Genomic DNA, 11,761 nt, shown 5'->3' with positions numbered 1-11,761 from the left:
AATACCCTGCTGGAATTTTGCCCCTACTAGCTTAAAGGCCTACTGAAACCTACTACTACCCACCACGCAGTCTGATAGTTTATATATCAATGATGAAATATTAACATTGCAACACATGCCAATACGGCATTTTTAGTTTACTAAATTGCAATTTTAAATTTTCTGTGACTTTCGTCTTGAAAACGTTGTGTAATGATGACGTGTACGCAAGACGTCATGGGTTTTTAGGAAGTATGAGTGCTGCGCACACACACAGCTTTAACGGCATAATTACACAGTATTTTGGACATCTGTGTTGCTGAATCTTTTGCAATTTGTTCAATTAATATTGGAGAAGTCAAAGTAGAAAGATGGGGTTGGGAACCTTTAGCCTTTAGCCACACAAACACACGGTGATTCCTTGTTTAAAATTCCTGGAGGTGAAACTTTACTATGGATCAGAGCGTGGTCAAGCGAACATGAATCACGACGGAATGTCAACCAGCAGGTTTCAGTGAGAAAATTGTGGTTAAAAAGTCCCTTCTTACCGGAGAAAAGCTGAGCTTGTGCCGTCCATAGCTGCCGTCGACTCCCCTGAGACACCGGCGTCAAGACATCCGTGGAGACACACCTCCGACTATCAGGTACTATTTAACTCACTAAAACACTAGCAACACAATAGAAAGATAAGGGATTTCCCAGAATTATCCTAGTAAATGTGTCTAAAAACATCGGAATCCGTCCCAATCCAATCGCGTTTTTTTTTTTTAAACTTGTTTTTTTTTTCTAGTCCGTCGCTATCAATATCCTCAAACCCGAATATTTCATCCTCGCTCAAATTAATGGGGAAATTGTCGTTTTCTCGGTCCGAATAGCACTTTTTGTTGGAGGCTCTCATTAAAAACAATGTGAATATGTGAGGAGCCCCCACACGTGTGACGTCATCGTCTGCGACTTCCGGTAGAAGCAGGGCTTTTCTGTTAGCACCGAAAGTTGCAAACTTTATCGTGGATGTTCTCTACTAAATCCTTTCAGCAAAAATATGGCAATATCGCGAAATGATCAGGTATGACCAGAGGTGGGTAGTAACGCGCTACATTTACTCCGTTACATCTACTTGAGTAACTTTTGGGATAAATTGTACTTCTAAGAGTAGTTTTTTTGCAACATACTTTTACTTTTACTTGAGTATATTTATAGAGAAGAAACGCTACTTTTACTCCGCTCCATTTATCTGCAATCAGGTCGCTACTCGCTACTTTTTTTTTATCGATCTGTTAATGCACGCTTTGTTTGTTTTGATTTTGTCAGACACGCATCCAAAGTAGGAACTACGCATGCCTGCGTTTCACCAATCACATGCAGTCACTGGTGACGTTGGACCAATCAAACAGAGCCAGGTGGTCACGTGACCGTCACACGTAGAACCCGACATGTTGAAAAACTTATTGGGGTGTTACCATTTAGTGGTCAACTGTAGGGAATATGTACTGTACTGTGCAATCTACTAATAAAAGTTTCAATCTATCAATGAATCAATTAAAAGTGTAAACGAAAAAAGACATGTTTTATTTCAACCGTACTTCCAACCCTAAGCCAAAAACTGATCGCACAGTTCCTGTCTTCACAATAAAAGTGCCGCTCCATCGCGCCTGCGCCAACAAAATAAGAGTCTCCGAAAGCCAGAGCAAACAAGCTAGCAAGCTACGGAGTTTGCCGCCAATGTATTTCTTGTAAAGTGTATGAAAACGAATATGGAAGCTGGACAAATAAGATGCCAAAAACCAACGACTTTCATGTGGTATTAGACAGGAAGGAGGAACTTTTTTTCTCCTCCATTTGAAAACCGGGACGTTATCAGCACTACTGTCAGGTAATACACCAACTTATATTTTTGTCTTCATTAAAGATAGGAATCTATATGTTAAACATGCATGTATATTCATTAAAACACCTTTAACATGTGAACAAAAACGGCAAAATAAATAAATATAAATTATATACTGTATATATAAAGGTATGTATGTATATGATGTGTGTGTGTGTGTATGTATATATGAGGTAGATCACCTCGACTTGGTCACTTATTAAGTAATTGATAAACGTTGAAAATCTTATTGGGGTGTTAACATTTAGTGGTCAATTGTACGGAATATGTACTGTACTGCAATGTACTAATAGAAGTTTCAATCAATCATTCAATGCCTATTGAGCTTATGGTGCTGTTAAGTTATTGTGGCTCAATTTGCCTTAATTTTTATTTTATTTTGATGTATTATTATTTAATATATAATATTGTTTTAGTTGCTTAAGAGATATTCCTGGCTGTGAATTTGCTCATTGCTATTTTTATGTTTTTGTGCATTATTTGTTGCCGTAATCATTAAACAAACAGGTTACTCATCAGTTACTCAGTACTTGAGTAGTTTTTTCCCAACATACTTTTTACTTTTACTCAAGTAAATATTTGGGTGACTACTTCTTACTTTTACTTGAGTAATAAATCTCTAAAGTAACAGTACTCTTACTTGAGTACAATTTCTGGCTACTCTACCCACCTCAGAGTATGACCCATAGAATGGACCTGCTATCCCCTTTTAAATAAGAAAATCTCACTTCAGTAGGCCGTTAAGGCACGCAGCCAAAAGGGTTTAACATGTGATCAAGTTTAAAATATTAAAACTATGGTGAATTGTATTGTTATTTTTCTTACATATGATCATCCTATGATTAACTTTGTTTATTTAAACATACAGTACATAGGGATTATGCCATAGATATACGTAGATATGTCAGTGCGCTTAAAGCAGCACGCCTACATGGCGGCCATTTTAGTGGGGGCCACATTTTCATTGAAGGCAATGCAATACAATGCGTTGTATATAATAAAAAATACATCATTACTTGCTTATTTCTCAATAGATATTAATGCAGTTGACTTTATTGTCATCGTATATATATATTTTTTTTATCTACGAAAAGATTATTGCCAGTGTCCTTGTTTCAACCGTCTTGTTGTCTTAATTTCCATGTCGTCTACAACAATGGAATACCCCTAATTGCTTAAGGCACGCAGTCAAAAGGCTTTACAAGTGTTCAAGTTAAAATATTAACTATGGTGAATTTTAATAATCTTTTCTTTCATATGATCCTACTAGGATTAACTTAGTTTATTTATGTTATACATAGAGTACACACGGGTTCGCCATAAATATACATATGTCAGCCTGCTACAGCAGCAGTGCTAAGCAGAGGTGGGTAGAGTAGCCAGAAATTGTACTCAAGTAAGAGTACAGTTACTTTAGAGATTTATTACTCAAGTAAAAGTAAGGAGTAGTCACCCAAATATTTACTTGAGTAAAAGTAAAAAGTATGTTGTGAAAAAACTACTCAAGTACTGAGTAACTGATGAGTAACCTGATTACGGCAAAAAATAATGCACAAAAACATAAAAATAGCAATGAACAAATTCAGAGCCAGGAATATCTCTTAAGCAACTAAAACAATATTATATATTAAATAATAGTACATTAAAATAAAATGAAAAAAATGGCACATTGAGCCACAATAACTTAACAGCACCATAGCCTCATTAGGCATTTAATGATTGATTGATTGATTGATTAAAACATGTATTAGTAGATTGCACAGTACAGTACATATTCCGTACAATTGACCACTAAATGGTAACACCCCAATAAGTTTTTCAACATTTATCAATTACTTAGTAAATGACCAAGTCGAGGTGATCTACCTCATATATACATATACATACACACACATCATATACATACACACACATATCATACATACACACACAAATCATTTATACACACACATATCATACATACACACACAAATCATTTATACACACACATATCATATATATATATACATATACATGTATATATATATATATATAAAATATATATATATATACACATTTATATATACAGTATATAATTTATATTTATTTATTTTGCCGTTTTTGTTCACATGTTGAAGGTGTTTTAATGAATATACATACATGTTTAACATATAGATTCCTATCTTTCATGAAGACAAGAATATAAGTTGGTGTATTACCTGATTCTGATGACGTGCAATGATTGGAATCAGACGTTCACGTTTTCAAATGGAGGAGAAAAAAAGTTCCTCCTTTCTGTCTAATACCACATGAAAGTCGTTGGTTTTTGGCATCTTATTTGTCCAGCTTCCATATTCGTTTTTATACACTTTACAAGAAATACATTGGCGGCAAACTCCGTGGCTTGCTAGCTTGTTTGCGCTGGCTTTCGGAGACTCTTATTTTGTTAGCGCAGGCGCGATGGAGCAGCACTTTTATTGTGAAGACAGGAACTGTGCGATTAGTCTTTAGGCTTTTGACGGGAAGTACGGTTGAAATAAAAAGTGTCTTTTTTCCTTTACACTTTTGATTGATTGATTGATTGAAACTTTTATTAGTAGATTGCACAGTACAGTACATAATCTGTACAATTGACCACTAAATGGTAACACCCGAATAAGTTTTTCAACTTGTTTAAGTCGGGTCATGTGACCGCCTGGCTCTGTTTGATTGGTCCAACGTCACCAGTGACTGCATGTGATTGGTGAAACGCAGGCATGCGTAGATTCTACTTTGAAGCTCTGTCATTAACCAAACCAAACATTAATAGATCGATAAAAAAAGTAGCGAGTAGCGAGCTGAATGTAGATAAATGGAACGGAGTAAAAGTAGCGTTTCTTCTCTATAAATATACTCAAGTAAAAGTAAAAGTATGTTGCATAAAAACTACTCGTAGAAGTACAATTTATCCCAAAAGTTACTCAAGTAAATGTAACGGAGTAAATGTAGCGCGTTACTAACCACCTTTGGTGCTAAGGGACATGCCTACTTGAGGCCATATTTCCATTTAAGGCAATGCAATACAAAACTTTAATACATGGAAAATAAATCATAATTTGCGTATTTTTTTCAATAGATTTTAATGCAGTTTACTTTATTGTCAATATATAATTTCTATTGTAAAAATGTTTTTACCTACAAAAGATTATTACAAGTATCCTCCTTTCATCTGTCAACAACAGTGTTTTTCAACCTTTTTTGAGCCAAGGCACATTTTTTGCGTTGAAAAATTCCGCAGGCACCCCACCAGCAGAAATCATTAAAAAACGAAACTCAGTTGAGAGTAAAAAGTCGTCGTCGCAATTGTTGGATATGACTTTAAACCATAATCAAGCATGCATCACTATCGCTCTTGTCTCAAAGTAGGTGTACTGTCACATCACACCCTGACCTATTTTGACTTTGTTGCTGTTTTCCTGTGTATAGTGTTTTAGTTCTTGTCTTGCACTCCTATTTTGGTGTTTTTTTCTCTTTTTTTGGTATTTTCCTGTAGCAGTTTCATGTCATCCTTTGAGCGATATTTCCCGGATCTACTTTGTTTTAGCAATCAAGAATATTTCAGTTGTTTTTATCCTCCTTTGTGGGGACATTGTTGATTGTCATGTCATGTTCGGATGTACTTTTTGGACGCAGTCTTTGCTCCACAGTAAGTCTTTGCTGTCGTCCAGCATTCTGTTTTTGTTTACTTTGTAGCCAGTTTAGTTTTAGTTTCATTCTGCATAGCCTTCCCTAAGGTTCAATGCCTTTTCTTAGGGGCACTAACTTTTTTTAAATTTTGGTTTAAGCATTAAACACCTTTTTACCTGCACCCAGCCTACCGCTGTTCCCGAAATCTACAAAACAATTAGCTACCGGCTGCCACCTACTGATATGGAAGAATATTACACGGTTACTCTGCCGAGCTTTAGACAGCATCGACACTCAAAAACAACAAATCATTTGCAGACTATAATTACTGGTTTTCAAAAAAATATTTCTAACCCAAATAGGTAAAATTAAATAATCTCCCACGGCACACCAGACTGTATCTCACAGTACACAGTGGTTGAAAAACACTCGTCTACAACAATGGAAAACCCTGCTGGCAATTTGCCCCTTCTAGCTTAAGGCACGCAAATGATAAATAAATGATAAATGGGTTGTACTTGTATAGCGCTTTTCTACCTTCAAGGTACTCAAAGCGCTTTGACACTACTTCCACATTTACCCATTCACACACACATTCACACACTGATGGAGGGAGCTGCCATGCATGGCGCCCACCAGTACCCATCAGGAGCAAGGGTGAAGTGTCTTGCTCAGGACACAACGGACGTGACGAGGTTGGTACTAGGTGGGATTTGAACCAGTGACCCTCGGGTTGCGCACGGCCACTCTCCCACTGCGCCACGCCGTCCCTTAGGGAGTTTACAAGTGTTCAAGTTTAAAATATTAACTGTAGTGAATTTTACTCCTCGGTTGGTAGAGTGGCCGTGCCAGCAACTTGAGGGTTGCAGGTTCGATTCCCGCTTCCGCCATCCTAGTCACTCCCGTTGTGTCCTTGAGCAAAACACTTTACCCACCTGCCCCCAGTGCCCCCCACACTGGTTTAAATGTAACATAGATATTGGGTTTCACTATGTAAAAGCGCTTTGAGTCTATAGAGAAAAGCACTATATAAATATAATTCACTTCACTTCACTTACATATGATCCCACTATGATTAACTTTGGGTTATTTATGTTTTTAACATACTGTACATACGGGTTAGCCATAAATACATATGTAATCAGTCAATGCCAGCGTGCTACAACAGCAATGCTAAGGGGCGTGCCTACTTGGCGGCCATCTTAGTGGGGGCCACATTTCCATTCAAGGCAATTAAAGTTAAAGTTAAATGCAATACAATACTTTATATATAGAAAATAAATCAGAATTTGCCTATTTTTTTCAATTGATTTTAATGAAGTGTACTTTATTGTCAACATATAATTTTTATTGTTAAAAATGCTTTTACCTACGAAAGATTATTGCCAGTGTCCTTGTTTCAGCTATCTAAAACAATGGAATACCCTGCTGGCAACTTCTTCTACTAGTTTAAGGCATTTAGCTAAAAAGGGGCATGACGTATCTTGTTAAATCGCTGGGTTATGCCCTGCTAGTTTGCATGGACTGATCACATGATACTGCCATTTAAAGCTTGTATACTTTCATAAAATGACAAAAGGCTAGTACAAATGTTGTTTTTAGACTACTAACTGGAAGTTAAGCTGGGGAAGAAAATGTGATAATTGCATGAAAAATGTTGTGCTATGTTCAGTCTGTTGATCTGTGTCAAACTGACACTTCCAGCGTGGTTTACTTTTGCACAGATCCCCCCCCGAAAAAGTGAAATGAAGTTATTCAAATGTGTCTTAGATCAGTGGTTCTTAACCTTTTTTCAGTACCCTGTGAATTTTTTTTAAATTCAAGTACCCCCTAATCAGAGCAAAGCATTTTTGGTTGAAAAAAAGAGATAAAGAAGTAAAATACAGCACTAAGTCATCAGTTTCTGATTTATTAAATTGTATAACAGTGCAAAATATTGCTCATTTGTAGTGGTCTTTCTTGAACTATTTGGAAAAAAAGATAAAAATAACTAAAAACTTGTTGAAAAATAAACAAGTGATTCAATTATAAATTATTATTTCTACACATAGAAGTAATCATCAACTTAAAGTGCCCTCTTTGGGGATTGTAATAGAGATCCATCCGGATCCATCCATTAATTCTAAACATTTCTTCACAAAAAAAGAAATCTTTAACATCAATATTTATGGAGCATGTCCACAAAAAAAATCTAGCTGTCAACACTGAATATTTTTTGTTGCATTTTTTTCACAGTTTATGAACTTACATTCATATTTTGTTGAAGTATTATCCAATAAATATATTTATAAAGGATTTCTGAATTATTGCTATTTTTAGAATATTTTTGTAAAATCTCAGGTACCCCTTGGCATACCTTCAAGTACCCCCAGGGTTACGCGTACCCCCATTTGAGAACCACTGTCTTAGATGATGCTTAGGGTGCAGTTCCAGTGAATCCTCACAGGAGCGGCACTGTACTGAAACAATTTTGGGTAAAGCCGAGGTGTGTTCAAGGGGTGACTCACCTCCTGGCAGTACTGCAGCACGCCTTCCTTGGTTCCCACGCAGCTCTTGGTGCCGGACGGGTCGGGCTCCCAGCGGCCGGTCTGAATGTTGACGTGCATGTTGAGCTTGCCGCAGAACATGGCCACCTGCGGCTCAGCCACGCCGAACCCTGTGATCGCGTTGGCCGCCAGCGCCTGAGATGGGAAACGAAATGTGTTAAATGTAGGTGGGTGCCGTCAAAAAGATGGGATGGCAAGGTGGCGCTGAGATGACCTGCATGGAACGGTCATTGATTGATTGATTGGGTTAAAACCAATAAAAATCAGTTCCCAGTGGCTTGTTTTATTTTTCAAAGTTTTTCTTAAAATTTTACCCATCACGCAATATCCCGAAAAACGGCTTCAAAGTGCCTGATTTACACCATCGCTATATCCACCCGTCTATTGTTCTATGACGTCACTGCGTGAAGCCAGCAAAAAAAAAAACATGGCGGATAGCACAGAAAGGTATAGCATAGTAGTTCGGATTCAGACTCGGATTTCAGCGCCGTAAACGATTCAACAGATTACGCATGTATTGAAACGGATGCTTGGAGTATGGAGGGAGGTACCGAAAACGAAATAAAAAAGAAACTGAAGCTTTTGAGCCATATCTCGATAGACAGCGGCACGAGAGGAAGCGCGGACGAATTTGGTGATCGCCTTCTAACCAACGATTGGTATGTGTTTGTTTGGCATATGTGGGTGGAGGGAAAGGCTGGATGCAAATACAGCTATAAATGAGGCATAATGATGCAATAGCAACCATTAATTTTATATTTGGGGTAGATTTCAGCTTTTTAAAAGGGTACTTCAACGCATAAACAGTACAGTATATGTAACTCTACTATGGGGAATCTTATAATTTATGCACAGATGAGATGTGTCAATATCAAAATATTACTTTAATTCACTTTTTAGCAAAGTTGTCGTTTAGGGTTGATTAAAGCTTTTTAAAGGGTACTTCAACAGGTAAACAATACAGTATGTACTTTACTATCATATATGTAACTCTCTTAAGGGTAATCTAATAATTTATGCAAGAATGAGATGTGTTAATATCAAAATATTACTTTAAATCACTTTTTAGCAACCAAAATGTTGTCATTCAGGGTTGATTTAAGCTTTTTAAAGGGTATTTAACATGTAAACAGTATAGTATGCACTTTACTATCATATATCTAACTCTCCTGGGGTTAATCTAAAAATGTATGCACAAGGGAGATGTGTCAATATTAAATATTACTTCGAATCCCTTTTTGGCAACCAGTAAGTTGTAGTTTTGGGATGATTTCAGCTTTTAAATTGCTACTTCAACACATAGAAAGTACAGCATGTACTTTATTATCATATATGTAACTCTCCTTAGGGCAATCTAATAATTCATGCACAGACGAGATTCTGTTTGTATTGTTACTTGATGGTACTTTTAGTTATTTGTTAGTATTTATTGTTTACATTGAACCAAAAGAGCACATTCTACCAAATGAAATTGGCCAACTAAGCAAATTCTAATACATTTTTTTCCGACAGCAACCAGCATAAATGAACGGCAGTAATATTTTCAGTTTCACACAGACACATTCGTCCACTGCAGAGGACACTGACTCTGAGGAGGAGGGGTGCTGCCGAAGCTTACTGGTCTGAATGTTCCATATCTTTTACCTCGCTTTCCTTACTCAGGCGGGGAAAACGTGTCATCTTTCCCTGCGACGAGCTTCGTGTCTGCGGATATCTCAACTTTTGACCTCTGCTGCAGAGAAAAACAGCTGGTCTGCTTGCCAAAGCCCAAACTACTTTGTTACAAAACACGAGTACACGTTTGATTCTACAGCTTCTCATGCAAACATGGAGATACTTTAGGGTAGTGCGTCAAATGTATGCTGCTACACAAGCTGTACAAGGACTACTCTAAAGCGGGGTGGGTCAAACTCGTTCTTATTGAGGGCCTCATGGAAAATATTGCCGCCCTTGTGATGGTGATTACAAACAAATGATAGCCATGTGCATTTTTGGTCTTCTACTTACCCAGTCATGTTAAAGTTAAAGTACCAATGATTGTCACACACACACTAGGTGTCGCGAAATTATTCTCTGCATTTGACCCATCACCCTTGATCACCCCCTGGGAGGTGAGGGGAGCAGTGGGCAGCAGGAGTCGTCGCGCCCAGGAATCATTTTTGGTGATTAATCCCCCAATTCCAACCTTTGTTGTTGAGTGCCAAGCACGGAGGTAATGGTCCCATTTTATAGTATATATATATATATATATATATATATATATATATATATATATATATATATATATATATAGATTAAAAAATGTTTATCAGTTTGAACATCAAATATGTTGTCTTTGTAGCATATTCAACTGGATATGGGTTGAAAATGATTAGCAGGGATTTATTTAAAAAAGTGATGATTAAAAAAAAAAAAAAAAGCTATATTTGGTATTGGTTTTGTTAATGAATAATAACAAAATGGCCCCTGCATGTGTTGTTGTAAGTGTGGGGCCCTCCAGTACTGAAATGCAGTGTTTGGTGAGAATGTGGTATGTTTGTGACGACAAGTGCAGAAGCGCTGCAACAAAACAAGCGCTGCGTAGTCAGCGGCCAGCTGGAGCGCGTGATGAGCACCCACTGCAGAGTTGGATGAAGCTTGGTTTAGCACACACACACACACACACACACACACACACACACACACACACACACAACCTGACACCACACACAGCAAACACTACGCACAATGTCCACCAGGCACACGCCCACTCGGGCTCATGTTCAAAGGGAAACATTTCATGTTTCCTCCTCCGTGGCCTGGTTTGCTCTCCTCGTTCCTTTGTGAGATCGACCATGGCGTCACAGGGGAGGTCGAGGGAAGGGGCGAGGTTGCGGAGGGGCGACAGCGTGACAATAACGACAACAAGCAGATTTGTGTAAAATGTGCCGTTTTATGCCAGGCTGTGTAAAACAAAGGTGCTCTACTGGGGGCAGCAGAGAGCGACAAGTTTACAGTTTGATACTGTGCAAAACTCACAAATTTTGTGCAAAACTATATGTACTGCTGTCACACATAGGATCTTTGACTGGAGTTTTCCTTTTTTTACACATTTAATTTAGATTGCATTTATTTTTACACATTTTATATTTCATATTCAAAATCATTTTTTACATTAAATTTATTTTTAGCTCCTTTACATTAACCGCGAATGGCATTCAAAAAATGTTGCTTCAAAATAAACCCTGACAATAAACCAGTTTGTTTATCTGGTTGGAGAGCTAGCTTCCGCACTTATTGGGTCCATGACGATGACTTCTGCTTTGTTTGATCAGCCGTTTTACACACACCGTTTGGAAATAAGTAGTAAAGAAACATTTACACAATATTTCTGTGTAAATAACTAATTTCACAACGAATATATCTGCGTTTATAATCCGGTGCGGTTAATATATGTAAAGTGTGTTTTTCTTGGAAAAATTTAGTGGGTGCGGCTTAAATACACTCTATAGTCCGAAAAATAAGGTACTTACCGTATTTCCTTGAATTGCCGCAGGGCATATAGTATGCGTCTGCCTTGAATTACTGCCGGGTCAAACTCGCTTCGCAAAATAATTAGCGCATGCTTAGTATTACCGCCTGGTCAAACCCGTGACGTCACGAGTGACACTTCCCCTGTCATCATTTTCAAAATGGAGGAGGCTGATTTCAATACCGGTAATTT

At 37.6% G+C, this 11,761-nt stretch overlaps 1 protein-coding gene across 1 annotated transcript in view; it reads right to left on the bottom strand.

The window, feature by feature from the left end:
• Positions 1-11,761, bottom strand: part of aplp2 (amyloid beta (A4) precursor-like protein 2) — a 181,264-nt gene that overhangs the window by 100,752 nt on the left and 68,751 nt on the right. The window contains exon 2 of the mRNA XM_061877856.1: positions 8,020-8,193. Within this exon, the coding sequence (XP_061733840.1) occupies positions 8,020-8,193 (174 nt within the window). The remainder of the gene's footprint in view (positions 1-8,019; positions 8,194-11,761) is intronic.

This window comes from Nerophis ophidion, linkage group LG18 (assembly GCF_033978795.1).
Source record: "Nerophis ophidion isolate RoL-2023_Sa linkage group LG18, RoL_Noph_v1.0, whole genome shotgun sequence".
NCBI lineage: Eukaryota > Metazoa > Chordata > Actinopteri > Syngnathiformes > Syngnathidae > Nerophis > Nerophis ophidion.
Note: the sequence above shows the minus strand (reverse complement) of the source record. Positions and strands in the feature narration are given on the sequence as shown.